Consider the following 15,506-nt stretch of genomic DNA (forward strand, 5'->3'; position numbering starts at 1 on the left):
GGTACAATTTGTCTTTGCCCTGGTCGATACTTTATCATAGAGTATTTCTCTTCGTCATTTCTCAAACTCGACTTGCTTTTCAGGCCCCTGGTTGCGCCCGACCCCAACACCAGACATGGTGTCGAGGTCTGACACTCTGGCCAAGATGTCTGCCGCTACCAAATGTGTCAAGACCTTGACACAAGAAAAGAATTTGAGGTCGTCTGGCCTTCTGGCTCCTCGCCATGACAATAGAGGGTCCGAAACGGACGAACCCACTGCTGGGGGGGTTCCCGAGCAGCAATTTCCTGTGCCCTCTCCAAGGAGGAGGCCAACAGGAGTTACGATCAGGGAACCCACGGCAAGGGGAAAGAAAAGGCCAAAGAACCAGTTGTTGACTTGGAAGAGTCTTCTGATGACAATGGTAACGTTATTTCGCTTTTAAATGGTCTGCCAATCCCCTGTCACATGTTCGACGGGGATGGCAACTTTACATATGCTCCAAATCTAGGGCCAAACTTCTTCATGCCAGAAAATGAGTATATGATTAATAGAGTCAATAGTATAGCGACCAGTAGTTGTAGCTTGGGTATTCACTTTATTATCTTCTTTCTGTTGTATTACTTTTTTCCACCTTTTTCTTCCCTTATTAACCTTTTGTGTTTATTTTCATGCAGATATGTCGACTCCCAATATCTTTGACATGTACCAGGCCGAAGAGGAAGAGGAAGTCCCTCAACTTCAATGGAGGTCAAAGAAACGAACTGGTGAAACCAGTCGAGGCCCTTCAGCCAAGAAGAGTCGACCAGAAGACCCTCCTCAGGGTACTCCAACCGGGCAAAGTCCTGCGCCAACCGGGCGAACTCCTACCCTTCCTCCATCTCCTTCTGAACAGCAAAACACCCCTGCTCGATCTAATCCTCCACCTGCGCCTGCTAGGGAGCATCTTTCTCGCGAAGAGGCTCATGAGGCCAGGCTCGTGAGCCATACCATTCGATCCGCTAAGGATCGAATTGAACGGATTGGCAGAGGTGAGCGTGTTGGGGCTGCCATGATCCAAGCAGTTGAGCTACCAGTCGATCAGATCCTGAACAGGAATCTGAACGAGATCTCCAGCGTAAGTATTTCTTTGTTTCTCGAGTCTTTGTTTTTTTAGTTCTCATGATGAGTCTTGACTTCTTTTTCGTTTACAGGCCTTACTTTCTGCCATTACTGCTCGTACCCGAGCCCAGGCCTACTTTGAGCAGATTGAGGTTAAAGTTCTCAAGAAACATCAGGTGAAGGCGGCTGAGGAGCTTTCGGCTGCTGAAGCCAAACATGCTAAGGAGTTGGGGACGGTGGTCCAAGAGCGGGATGCAGCGGTGACCAAACTGTCTGCGGCTGAAGCTGCTAAAGATGCAGCGGTTAAGCTGAGGGAAGAGTACCGGTCGTACAATAAAACTCATCTCCGCGAGATCAAGCATCTGGAGGGGGTAGTCAAGTCTAAGGACGAGACTATTGCCACTCTCGAGGGCAAGCTGCAGCAGTCGGAGCTCGACAACTCCAAGAATCTGGAAAAGTATAAGAGGGCGACACTCCGATGTTTCTATAACTTTTGGAAACATAATCGGGGTGCTGACTTTATCTACCTTTCAGAGGAGGTCAGAGTTGCGGAGTTGGCTCGGTGCGCTGCTCAACTGGCTGAAGAGGAGGCGAGAGCTGCGACTCCTACAACCCCAAGCGTCGTTGGTTTGGACGAAGAAACCATCGAGGAAGAGACTGACCAGGTTGTTGCCCAGGATCCTCCTGCCCCCCATGCCTCTTAATTTATTTAGCTGTTCTTCTTTCTTTTTTAAACACGCGACCCACGGGTCGCAATGTAAAGACAATAACTTCTTTTTAAACTTTGCTGCACGGGCAGTAAATCTTTTTGTTTGAACAATTACATCCAAGCAGCAATGCTTGCGGTGTAAAAGCTTAACTCTTGGTGTTATAATATTTTTACCTATTATAACGTTTGTCCGTATGACCGAACTTAGCATAGTACTTTGGCATCATATATTTTGAAAAAATACCCTAAGTACTTGAAGCATGCTTTCACTCATTTTGTTCATGTGTTTACATACCTTGAGAGTATGCTTTGCTATCGATGTGCCTTATATGCCCCCCAAGTGATCGAGGAGCTCTTAGGTCCTTGGTCACTTGCCTTGACCATGGCCTGTTCGAACATTACTGTTCGAGCGGAAAAATGATACTTGTAATACAGCAAAACAACACACGTAATGAACAAATACTTGTAAATGTAAATTCACAAAGTTTGGCAAGGACGACTGGCTGAGCACAGTCCCTTATAATTTCGTATTAAAAATGGACTAATCATGTCTTTACGAATGATTCTGAAACAGAATCTTACATATACGAGCAGTTAGCCATACACCGTGGCTAACCCTCTTTGCAAAACTTGTAAAAATTAATGGGGAAAATTTGAACAAGCCAGCCCTTTAAGAAGGGCTGTTTATTGATAATACTTGTGCAGGTGTTCTCCATTCCAGTAACGTGGAACGAGATCTCCGTTTAAGCGTGCAAGTTTGTAGGTGCCTGGGTGAAGGACTTCTTCAATCTGGTAAGGTCCTTCCCAGTTAGGTCCGAGCACGCCGGCAGTGGGGTCGCGGGTATTCAAGAAGACTCGTCGTAACACCAAGTCTCCGACGTTGAATCTTCTTTCTTTAACTTTGGAGTTAAAGTACCGGGCGACTTTTTGTTGATAAGCAGCAACTCGGAGTTGAGACTTTTCTCGTATCTCATCAATTGAGTCTAAAGACTCCAGTATTAGCTGGCTGTTTTTCTCTTGATCATACGTTAAACGCCGGTGTGAGGGGGGATCTATCTCGACGGGTATCATGGCCTCATACCCATAGGCTAAGGAAAATGGGGTACGCCCTGTGGCTGTTCGATGAGATGTTCTATATGACCAGAGGACTTCCGGTAGTTGTTCTGGCCATGCTCCTTTCGCTTCTTCAAGTCTTTTCTTCAGGGTGTCTTTGAGGGTTTTGTTTACAGCTTCGACTTGCCCATTCGCTTGGGGGTGTGCGACTGAAGAAAAGCTCTTGATTACCCCATGCCTTTCGCAGAAATCGGTGAACAGGTCGCTGTCAAATTGGGTTCCGCTGTCTGAAACTATCTTTCTGGGCAAACCATACCGGCACACAATGTTCTTGATGACAAAGTCGAGAACTTTCTTGGTCGTTATGGTTGCGAGTGGTTCAGCTTCGACCCATTTTGTAAAGTAATCGACTGCCACAACTGCGTACTTTACTCCTCCTTTTCCTGTCGGTAGTGATCCAATTAAATCTATTCCCCATATTGCGAAAGGCCACGGGCTTTGCATCTGCTTTAGCTCGTTTGGAGCTGCTCGTGGGATTTTGGAGAACCTCTGACATTTATCACACCTTCGTACGTACTCCATTGAATCCTCGTTCATCATTGGCCAAAAATAGCCTTGTCGAAGAATTTTTTTCGCCAAACTCTGCCCCCCAGCGTGATCTCCGCAGAAGCCCTCATGCACCTCTTTCATGAGTTCCTTGGCTTTTTCTGTTGTAATGCACCTGAGCAGTGGCATTGAATATCCTCTTCGGTACATAACACCATCGAGCAGTATGTACCTAGCATCTTGTCTTTGTAGAGTTCTGGCTTTGTTTCTATCTACTGGCAATGTCCCATTTGTCAGATACTCCAGGTAAGGTGCCATCCATGTATCTTCTACTCGAATTTCCATGCTGGCTTCGGCTGCATCAATGCTCGGTTCACTTAATCTCTCTACTGGGACTATGTTCAAGGTGTCAGCATCTTTGGCACTTGCAAGTTTGGCCAAGGCGTCTGCATTCGAATTTTGGTCTCGCAGAATTTGCTGGAGGGTGTATTTTGTAAACTGTGCTAGCAAATCTTTTGTTTTATTAAGGTAGGCCATCATTTTTAACCCTCGTGCTTGATATTCTCCCAGGACTTGATTCACGACCAGCTGAGAGTCGCTGAAAATATCGAGCGCTTTTATGTTCATCTCCCTGGCCATTTTCAGTCCAGCGAGGAGTGCTTCGTATTCCGCTTCATTGTTTGACGCTGCGAAATCAAACCTGATTGCGCAGTGAAATCGATGCCCATCGGGCGTTATCAATATCACTCCTGCTCCAGCGTGAGATTCATTAGATGATCCATCTGTGAATAGTTTCCACGAAGGAGTCTTGTCTTGAGGCATGGGCGCCTCAGGTTTCTCGCACAACTTGTTGCTGGGGAGTTCGGTGAACTCCGCAATAAAATCGGCTAAGGCTTGCCCTTTTATTGCTGCTCGCGGTGAATAAGTCACGTCGAACTGTCCCAATTCGACCGCCCATTTTAACAGTCGTCCAGCCGCCTCAGGTTTTTGGAGGACCTGCCGAAGGGGCTGGTCGGTCAAAACCGTGATAGGATGGGCTTGGAAGTACGGTCGCAACTTTCGGGAGGCTAGAATTAGGCAATACGCTAATCTTTCGATCGGTGGGTATTTTAATTCTGCACCGATCAGCCTTTTGCTGACGTAGTAAACAGCTTTCTGCACGCCTTCTTCTTCCCGTATCAGTACCGCACTAGCAGCAACTTCGGTAATCGCCAGATAAATGTACAAAGTCTCTCCTTCCATTGGTTTTGATAGGACAGGAGGTTGTGACATATGAGCCTTTACTGTCTGGAATGCTTGCTCGCAGTCTTCCGTCCATTCAAACTTTTTATTTCCCCTAAGTAGATTGAAGAATGGAACGCACTTGTCAGTTGATTTTGAGATGAATCTACTAAGGGCAGCTATCCTTCCGGTCAGGCTTTGGACATCCTTGATCTTTTCTGGCGACTTCATATCGATCAGGGATTTTATCTTGTCGGGGTTGGCCTCGATTCCCCTTGAATTCACTATAAATCCCAAAAACTTTCCTGACCCGACTCTGAAGGAACATTTGAGGGGATTCAACTTCATATGGTACTTATTTAACACATCAAAGCACCTTTGCAAATCCTTCACATGTCCTTCAGCCTTCTTGGACTTTACCAGCATGTCATCCACGTATACTTCCATGCTTACTCCGATCAGCTCCTTGAACATGTGGTTGACCAATCGTTGGTAAGTTGCACCTGCGTTCTTCAGTCCAAAGGGCATTACTTTGTAACAATATAAGCCCGTATCGGTCCAAAAGCTGGTATGATCCTCATCAGGGGGATGCATGCTGATCTGATTGTAGCCTGAATACACATCCATGAACGAAAGGGTCTCATGCCCAGCGGTTGCATCGACTAGCTGGTCGATCCTCGGGAGTGGGAAGCAGTCTTTTGGGCAGGCCTTATTGAGGTCTGTAAAATCCACACAGGTCCGCCATTTACCGTTAGGCTTGGGGACCAACACCGGATTGGAGACCCATGATGGATAAAACGCCACCCTGATGAACCCATTTTCTTTAAGTCTTTCGACTTCTTCTTTCAAGGCTCTTGATCTGTCTTTATCGAGCAGCCTTCTTTTTTGTTGCACCGGTGGAAAGACTTTGTTTATGTTCAGGACATGGCTGATCACCGCAGGATCTATTCCGACCATGTCTTTATGTGACCAGGCGAAAACTCCCTGGTTCCCTTGCAAGAATTCCACCAGCGCCTGTTTCGCGGTAGGTTCTAAATTCTTCCCAATCTTTACGATTCGAGTTGGGTCTTTTTCATCGAGATGGACCTCCTCCAGGTCCTCGACGGGTCCAACATTTTCTTCAAAATCCCCAAAGCGAGGATCCAAATCTATATCCTCACTTTGGGCAACACCCTATTTGGTGACTTTTCCACCTGATTGGGTTTTGCTGTCTTCCGTCATCTGCAATCGTTCTGGGGTAGCGCTCCTTGATGTTCCACTTTTTGCCTTTGTGATCGAGGCGTTATAGCACTCCCTGGCTTCCCTTTGGTTTCCCAAAACGCATCCTACCCCTGCGTCCGTTGGGAATTTCATGGCTAGGTGCCACATGGAGATGATGGCCCTCAGTTCAACCAGTATGGGTCTTCCAATAACGGCGTTATACGCTGAAGGACAATCGACCACTACAAAAGTGGCGAGTAATGTCCTTAAAGCAGGCGCTGTACCCGTTGTCACTGGGAGTTTGATCATTCCGGCTGGAGCGAGTCCTTCTCCAGAGAAGCCGTATATGGTTTGATTGCAGGGCTCCAAGTCCTTCACGGACAGCTTCATGCGTTCCAGCGTTGATTTATAGAGGATGTTCACTGAACTTCCTGTATCGACCAGTATTCTTTTTACCATCATATTGGCCATTTGGATATCCACGACCAGCGGATCGAAATGTGGGAACCGGACGTGTTGGGCATCGCCTTCATGGAAGGTTATCCCGCACTCCTCTGAGCGGGCCTTTTTCGGCGCTCGGTCCTCTACAGTCATCATCTCGATGTCCTGGTCGTGGCGCAGAGTTCGAGCATATCGTTCTCTAGCCTTTCCGCTATTTCCAGCGAGGTGTGGGCCTCCACAGATGGTTAAAAGTGTTCTGGCTACGGGGGCAGGCTGTAATGGTGGCGAGCGTTGGCGTGTGGACGTCTGCTCGTTGCCACCTGGAGCTTCTCGTTGGGAAGTTCCCGAGGCCCGTACGTACCTTCTCAAGTGTCCTTGTCTAATGAGGAACTCGATTTCATCTTTTAGCTGGTTGCATTCATTAGTGTCATGTCCATAGTCGTTATGATAACGACAGAATTTGGTAGTGTCTCTTTTCGAAATGTCTTTTCGAATGGGCCCAGGCTTCTTGTAGGGCACGCTAGAGCTTGTGGCCTGGTATACCTCTCCTCGAGACTCAACGAGGGCAGTGTAGTTAGTGAACGTAGGTTCATAACGATTACTCTTGGCTCGCTTATTGTCGGAGGTGGAAGGCTCATTGTGTTGCCGTTTCCCACCATTCTTGCCATTACCATTGCCGTTTTCGTTGCCCTTGCCGTTTCCATTTGGTTTGGTGCCATTGGCGTCTTTGGCGGGTTCGGCAGCCTTCTTGCCCTTGTTCGAGGATTTTCCATCATTGGCAATGGCTTCTTCGAGTTTGATATACCGATCAGCTCGGTCTAAGAATTCCTGGGTGGTTCTGACCCCATCCTTACGAAGACTTTTCCATAGGGGCGAACGGCGTCTCACTCCCGCGGTTATAGCCATCATCTTTCCTTCGTCCCCGACTGTCTTTGCTCCGGCTGCCGCTCGCATAAAGCGCTGGATGTAATCTTTTAGTGATTCTCCATCTTGCTGGCGGATCTCAACCAGTTGATTTGCTTCGGTCGGGTGGACACGACCTGCGTAGAACTGTCCGTAGAACTCCCTTACGAACATTTCCCAGGAAACTATGCTTGCAGGTGGGAACTTAAAGAACCATTCCTGCGCGGCTTCAGAAAGTGTTGCAGGAAAGATCCTGCACCGAGCGTCTTCGGATACCTTCTGAATGTCCATCTGGATTTCAAACTTATTCACATGCGAGACGGGATCTCCGTATCCATCAAAGTTCGGGAGCGTGGGCATCTTGAACTTGCCGGGAGTCTCTGCGTTGGCTATTCTTTGGATAAATGGAGTGCCCTTTCTTCTATCGTGGTCAATATAAGAGGTTCTTCCTCCGACCAATTGTTGCACAGCCTGATTTAGTGCGTCTATCTGGGCTTGCAAGGCAGTAGGAATAACTACGTTCTCCGCTGCTGGGGGGATGTTCTCACCATGCTTCTCTCGACGATCATTGAGTATGTCTCTTAGATCTTCCTCTCTTCTCCGTTGCTCGCTACCTCCGAGCCGGTTGAAGACATTATTTTGCCGGGGTTGCCCCCCAGCATCTTGTCTATTTGGCTGATCATCTTGAGGTATTTGGCTCCTGCTCCTACCTTTATTTCCGTTCCTCCCATCAGCATTGTTCTTGCCTGAGTCAGCCTCGTTGTAGCCGTGGCCATCTTTGAACTTTGACTGGCTATGGTAAGACTGGTTGTTCACTCTATTCCCGTCTCTGGCAGAAACACCTCGAGCGTTAGGGGGTGGCCTGCGCTGGTCGCGATGTCCCCGTGCATTATCATGCTGCTGGGATCCACGGACCGCAGAGCCTAACTCCGAGTCTCTCCTGTTACCAGGAGGGTAGTGACCCCTGTTCGCTTGGTGTGGCCCATCATTCTCGCGGCGTCTAGGACTACGAGGCTGTCGCTCGGCCCTATTCTGCCTTTGCTGCGGGGGATTACCTCGAGCAGCGTGGGATGGTGGATCTGCCTCGGGGTCCAGTGGGACGTCGTCATGGGGCATCTGGGGCTGTTCAGGCCTTTGCGGACTTGAAGGATGGACTGGTGGGCTAGGATTGGGACCTCCCTGGGGTGGCCCAGTTTCAGGTTGATTAGGCTGCGAGGCAGGCGCGGCCTGATTTCTGGCCAACAGCAAGGCCGCTTCAAGGGCTGCCATGGCCTCAGTCTGGCGGCGATCCACCTCCGCCTGTCTCTCGCTCAACTCCGCCCTCTGACGATCAAGTTCCTGCTGCTGCCTCGCCATAGCTTCTGCGGCAGTCTCTTGATTGGCTCTCAGACTAGCCAGCTCTTCCTGCAACGTGCCCAAGGTGCTCCTCAAAGTCGCATCGTCCATTTCCTCCTCTTCAAAATCTAGTTGCGGTTCATCTTCCGCCATGCTTGCTGGGGGAGGAGGAGGTGGCGGATTCGACGGTGCAGCGGCAGTGGTCTGAGCAGCTTTCTTCCCTGCTTTCGCCATTAGTTTTATCAACAATGATGAGTCGCCCTCTCAATGAAAGCACCAGAATGTTGACCCTCGTTTTAGCCAACTGACACGGAGTCAAAATATGAATGATATAGGCGAATATGTATAGATAATAACGTAATGACAAAAGTAAAGAAAACACAGTAATTTATAGTGGTTCGGCCCCAGAATCTGGTAATGACCTACATCCACTTAGAATGATATTGATATGGGAACAAAAATGTGATCAGAGAGCTTGGGCTCAATGAGTTTCAACACTCCTCATAAACAATATTAGTTTTCACAGATAATTTCTATATTTCTATGGTTTTTTAGCTGCCAAAAGGTCCCTTCCCATGAGCCATCTCTTGCTTTTTATAGGCCCATGGAGGGTTGCCCAATATTGTTACAGATATTATCCCCTGAATCATGGGATATTCAGAAGATTGCATGAAATAAATTCGGGATACATAAGATCTTTCCATAAATGTTGCTTTGCCAGCGGAACCACCGACCAGTCTGGTCGTGGTAAAAACAGGTCTGTCCTGCTTCTGGTGTGTCTCCTGGTCGATACTCTAGCAGACGCTCCAGGTGTCAGGCACGTGTCAAGAGATTATTCGCCACGTCACAAATGCTAATTTATTGGATAACAATGTGCAAGAGTTCCAACAAAGCTTATGATCTATTAGAGGAGATGGCCATGAACAATTAACAGTGACCTACTGAGAGGGAAAATACAAAGAAGGTGGCTGGGATGATTGAACTAAATACCATCTCAATGCTTATAGCTCAAGTGGCATCCTTGATGAAACAACTTCAACAGAATAACCTCACAGCTCAAGCCATGCAAACAAAGTGTGTGTGAAATGTGTGGAATGGCCCATCCACCTAACCAATGTCCTGCAATTGATTTAAATAATTTGCCTATGGAACAAGTTCAAGCCATAGGAAATAGCCAAAGGCCATCCAATAACCCATATCCCATGTTCTACAACCAAGGGTGGCAGAATCACCCTAACTTGTCTTAGAAAAATAATCAAGGAGCACAACTGCCATACCCACAAAATCATCCTCAATATACACCCCATCAATCAATATATGGACTAAATCCTCGATCGTATTATGATCCTTGCCAAGCAATGCCACAACACCAACCACTGCATCCTCAAGTTAACCCACCAGAAGCATAGTCAGACACATTGAACCAATTTATAGGGCATCTATCAGGAGTTTGGAGACTCAAATGGGGCTGCTGGCTACTTCGATGACAATCTGTGGTCAAGGGAATTTACCAAGCACTACTGAGGTAAACCCAAAAGAACAGTGCAATGTAATATCCTTGAGGAGTGGGAAGGAGTTAAAAGAGCCAAAAGTAGCTGATAAGGAGAAGGAAGTGAGTGGGTCTAATGTTGCTAAGAATTTAGTGAAGCAGCCAGAAAGGAGTATAGATCACCATATGAAGATCCCATATCCTCAAAGGCTTCAAAATAATAAGTTTGACAAGCAATTTTCAAAGTTTTTAGATGTCTTTCGGAAGCTTCACATCAACATTCCTTTTGCCAAAGCACTTGAACAAATGCCAAGTTATGTTAAATTTATGAAGGAGATCCTATCAAAGAAAAGGAAATTAGAGGATTATGAGACAGTGACACTTACTGAGGAGTTCAGTACGATACTTCAAAAGAAGCTACCTCCCAAGCTTAAAGATCTTGGTAGTTTCAATATCCCATCTTCTATAGGGGGTTCAGTAGAAACAAAGGCTTTATGTGATTTAGGGACCAGTGTGAATTTAATGCCTCTATCTATTTTTAGAAAGTTAAAATTGGGAGAGGCTTGACTAACTACCGTGCCTTTGCAAATGGCAGATGATTCAGTAAAGCATCCGAGCAGTATTATTGAGGATGTTCTAGTAAAGGTAGACAAATTCATTTTCCCTACATATTTTATTACTTTTGATGTGGAGGAAGATGAAAGTATTCCCATTATTCTTGGAAGGCCATTTTTTTGCAACTGGTAGGGCCTTAATAGATGTGCAAAAAGGTGAATTGAAGTTGCGAGTGCAAAAAGAAGAGGTATCATTTAAAGTTTTTGCAACAATAGAGGTTCCAAATTGTTGTAGATTTGATGTGTTGGAAAATGAGGGTGATAAGTTGGAAGCTACTAAGAAGAAAACTATGGTGAAAGGTGGAAAACGAGTAGTTCATCAGAAAGTGAAAAGGATATTTAGTGAGAAAGCTTGATTGTTTTATGAGTGGTGGCAAGTTCCAAAAATATGCAATATCAAGAAAAGAGTGTCTTCTCATTGTACTATGGCACTCAAGGATGTGAGGGGAGGACTTTATCCAAATTGGATATGAAAAAAGAGAAGCGTCTGAGTAAATGACGTTAAGGACAACGCATTTGGAGGCATTCAAATCTTTTATTTGCAATTTTTATTAGTTTTATTTAAATTTTGGATTATGAACATTTTAATTTTAGTATTTTGTTCATTTATTTTTATTTGATTTTAATTTCTATTTAATATGAGACTAATTTGAGTTGAAGCGCTACTTCGGGCTTCGACATAAGGAATTATGGGCTAACCTGAGAATTTTTCTTTCCCCATTTTTGATTCACCATCTTGATCCATATCATTTTAAGTAGTTTGAGGTGTCAGGTAAGTTTCTTTTCCTTTGCTTTTATTTTAACATTGGGGACAATGTTTAGGTTAAGTTTGGGGGAAGGAATTTATTGTTTGTGTTGTTTTGTTGTTGTTATGTTTTGTCTAGGTCGTTTAGAGTGTTAGTGTGAATCAAGTTGACAATGATTAGCTAATGATAATATGATTGAATGATGTGCTGTATAAATTGAATGGGAATGAAGCTATAAAAATCCATGTGCTTGGTTGGATAATTCTTACCATGTTTACATGAGTCCACTTAAATAATTGAGAGCTTAATCATGCTTTTTAAATTTTGTGTAATTGCTCAATTTTTATGCTTGCTGAATGTTGAATTTTTTTTTTATGAAAAGGTTGTTATTCTAGAACTTGTTTGCTTGCTTTTTGAGACAAAATCCTAGATTATGCATGTTTAGGAAGATGATTTAGGCAATTCTTTGGAAAATTTGAGTCTTTCAAGCCAACCTTGATTTATTAAATCCCTAGTTACCCAATTTTGAGCATATTTGAAACTTGGTTATTTTTCCTTCCCTTTGATATACAACGAGCATATGAAAAAGTGAGTGGGAGATGGTTTGTAATGAGGTTTATATTTAAAAATTTGTGTCAAGAGAAGAAGAAAAGTTGAAAAAAAAGTATATTGAAAATGAACTACAGTCCAATTAAAAATACAAAGAAATAAGTTTGGGGGAGTATAGTATCATTAGAAAAAAAAAATCAAGTTTATGAATTCTCTCAAAAGAAGAAATGTTGGGAAATTTGGGATTGGTTTTTTTGGTATTTGAGTGGATAAAGGTTGAATTGTTTGGTTAAGTGCTTATGGTATATTTTGAGCCTAAATGACATTTTCATCTACCTTTACCTATGCCATTCAATTATAAGCTATGAAAGTCCTATTGATTTCTAAGCATGTGTTTTTTATATTAGTGGAGATTAGTAATAGCAAGCTTATGGGATAATGATATTAATTGATGGTAATGAAAAAAAAATTGGTGAGCATGAATTGAGTCGAATACATTTGATTTATTAATCATGATTTTGAGAGCTTTTATTTTTGTTTGGACTTAAGTGAATTGGAAGAATGTTTTGACTGAAATTCTAGATTGTAAGTTGATTTTCCTGAAGATTACATAAGTGTGTTAGTCATCATAGCTTGAGGCATGAATTATTGTTGTCTTCTTGATTCAAGTGTGTTTGTTGTTTAGGTTTTTAGTCGAGTCTGTTTATTGTTGTGTTCTTTACTCGAGGGCGAGTAAAGAGTAAGTTTGGGGGAGTTTGATAACTCTATTTTAGTGTCATTTTAGGATGTGTTTTTGTGGTAATCTTGAGTACTTATGTTTGTTTTGTGCAAGATTATGCTTGTTTTTGTCTTTTTTGTAGGCCGGTGCGTTGAATCATAAGTTAAAGGCTTAAAGAAGAGGAAATGGTGGAAATATGGAGCTTTTGGTGGTTGTTTAACTCAAATTGGTGCTAAGGATGAATTATAATAAGTTTTTGATGAAGGAAGGATGTCAAAAGGTTAAAATTTGGGAAAATAAAAGAATTAGAGTCAAAGCACAGGCTTAAGGGCCGCGACTCTAGCATAGTAAGAGGCTGAAGGTTTGATGAAAGGAATTAGTGTCACGACTTATTCAAAAGTGTAACGATGCTAGAAGAAGTCAGAGGCGAATCCAGGAGGTCCATGGAGAGGCGAATCGCGACTTGGGTTTAGAGGGTCGCGATGTCTGGAGGGCTAACGAGATTTTGAAGAGCTTTAAAAAGACACGGGCTACGACCTAGGAAAGGCCTAGTGGCAGCCCACCTATGAAAAAAAAGGAAATCGTGTTTTTTTTGGGTATAAATTCATACTTTAGGGTTTAATTAGGGGGATGTCAGATTTTAATTACGTTTTTAGAGATTAAATTTGATTATGAGATTAGTTTTTCTACACTTTCATACATTTTTTTATTTCTTCTTCAAGTCTTTGAATTTTATGTTTCTGAATAATTATTTTGTTGTTTTAGTCATGTCTGATATGAACTAAACACTTCTATCTAGGGGTTAATGTAGTCGCTTGGATTTCCATTTAATTTTATTATGATGTTCTATTAATTCTTCTTCTTTATTCTAATCCATATAATGTTTGTCTAATGCTAGTAAATACTTGATCAATATTTGCTTGATTTATGATTTTGATTCAAAATTCGAAAGATGATAATTGAATATGCTATTGTTATATAGACATAGGTTACATATTGGAAAAAAGTACCTTTATGGCTTGTGTAGTAATTAGGTTTCTATGCTTAATGCCTGCTATATGTTTAAGTTTATCATAGAGATATGGAAAACCTACATATAGGTTGAGATCTTATAACTTGAAAAAGAATAGGAATCAATGTTTGTTAACCTGCTATTAGAATAGGAAGAAGAGATTTAGAACCAATTAGTAAAATTGATAGAAAGAAAAGTTGATGAAGTTAATACCCTAGGTTTTTAATTATTGAATCAATCTTTATTATTGCAAAGTTTATTTTAATTTTAAGTCTTAGTTTAAAAATCACTCTATTTTCGACAGCAAAATAGAAATTTAAAAGCATTTATTGGTAATTGGTTGATAGTCCTTGTGGGAAGATACTTTATTGACAATCTATATTACTTGAATCAATTACGTATACTTGCGCATCATATTTTTGCGATCAGTGGGTGATGCGCAGTTGCAGGAGGTTAGAGGGAATGTCTTATTGAGAAGACCAACAAAGCTATTGAGAATATCCAAGCTCGAATGCTCTCTTCGCAGAGTAGGCAGAAATGCTACACTGATCCCAAGCGTAAGGACGTGGAGTTCCAGGTCGGGGATCACGTATTTATGTGAGTTTCGTCGTTGCGTTGGGTGAGGAGGTTTTGGAAAAAGGGCAAGCTAAGCCCTAGGTTCGCAGGACCTTTTGAGATCCTGGAGAGGATTGGGCAGGTAGCCTACAGATTGGCTCTACCACCATCGTTATCAAGGGTCCATGACGTATTCCACATTGCAATGCTTCAGAAGTACGTCCCAGATATGACCCATGTATTGGGGTATGAGGATCTGGAGGTACAGATGGATTTGTCATACGAGGAGAGACCATTTCAAATCCTAAATAGGAAGGATAAAGTTTTGAGGAACAAGACGATTCCTCTAGTCAAAGTATTATGGAGGAATAACATGGTCGAGGAAGTGACCTGGGAACTAGAGTCAGTTATGCGAGATTAGTATCCCAAGTTATTCAGGAAAATTTCGAGGACGAAATTTTCAGTAGGAGGGGATAGTTGTAACGTCCCAAATATGCTAGTAGGGTTTAGTGCCTTGATTAGAATTCCAGGAGGGCATAATTGGATATATGTGTGATTTATTGATTAAATGCGTGACTATGTGGCATGCATGATTTATATGATAATATAAATATATTTATATGCATGTTTATGAGTATTAAATATGCATGTGGGCCTGTTGTTGTTTATAAAGGCATATTTGTAATTTTGGCCCGTTGAGGGTACAAATGTGAGTATATGTGTTAAATGATTGAGACCACATTATTATGTGGATATAATTGCAGCATTTGGACCGAGGCGATCGTAGTGAGCGGATTAACGGAATAGTCATAGCGGGGTTTAATTCCTGGCTCGGGGTAAGCCTAGGGGTATTCTGGGGACTTAGTGAATATTTGGGGATTTATCAAGTAACAGGTAAGTGTTTGGTAATTAGTCGGGCATGACGGGATGAATTGGGAATTTATAGGCTGACTAGAGGAAATTAGCGAAAATTGGGGTTAATGACTGTTTTACACTTATGGGCAATTAAGGGGCTGGGTTAATACTAGGGGTATTTTGGTCTTTTGTAGGGTGATAGGCTTGAAAGACTTTAGGGAATAATCAAAACTTAATAGAAACTTCTCAAACTCTCTCTCCCTCCTTCTTACACGTTTTCTCTCTCTCACTCTCTTAGGCTTGGAAGTGTAAGGAGGTTATTGAAGGGAAAGCTTCGTTTAAGCTGGGAAAATATGGGAATATTAAGCTAGGGTCAGTCAAGGAATTGCTGAGGATTGAGGCTGTTAACAGAGGTATGAATTCTGCCTTGATTCTTCTGGAAATTCAGATTGTTAAGTTGAGTTTTGACTGGGTTTTTGA

At 43.1% G+C, this 15,506-nt stretch overlaps 1 protein-coding gene across 1 annotated transcript; it reads left to right on the forward strand.

Annotated features, from left to right (window-relative positions):
- The first annotated feature begins 9,950 nt into the window (after positions 1-9,950).
- LOC133779261 (uncharacterized) lies at positions 9,951-10,544 on the forward strand. Its single transcript, XM_062219243.1, has one exon. It carries the CDS (start codon positions 9,951-9,953, stop codon positions 10,542-10,544), a length of 594 nt encoding a protein of 197 aa, XP_062075227.1.
- The last annotated feature ends 4,962 nt before the right edge of the window (positions 10,545-15,506 follow it).

This window comes from Humulus lupulus, chromosome 5, assembly GCF_963169125.1.
Source record: "Humulus lupulus chromosome 5, drHumLupu1.1, whole genome shotgun sequence".
NCBI classification, from domain to species: Eukaryota; Viridiplantae; Streptophyta; class Magnoliopsida; order Rosales; family Cannabaceae; genus Humulus; species Humulus lupulus.

Coding starts and splice junctions, on each gene's coding strand:
- LOC133779261 (XM_062219243.1), top strand. CDS start 9,951: ATGGGGCTGCTGGCTACTTCGATGACAATCTGTGGTCAAGGGAATTTA.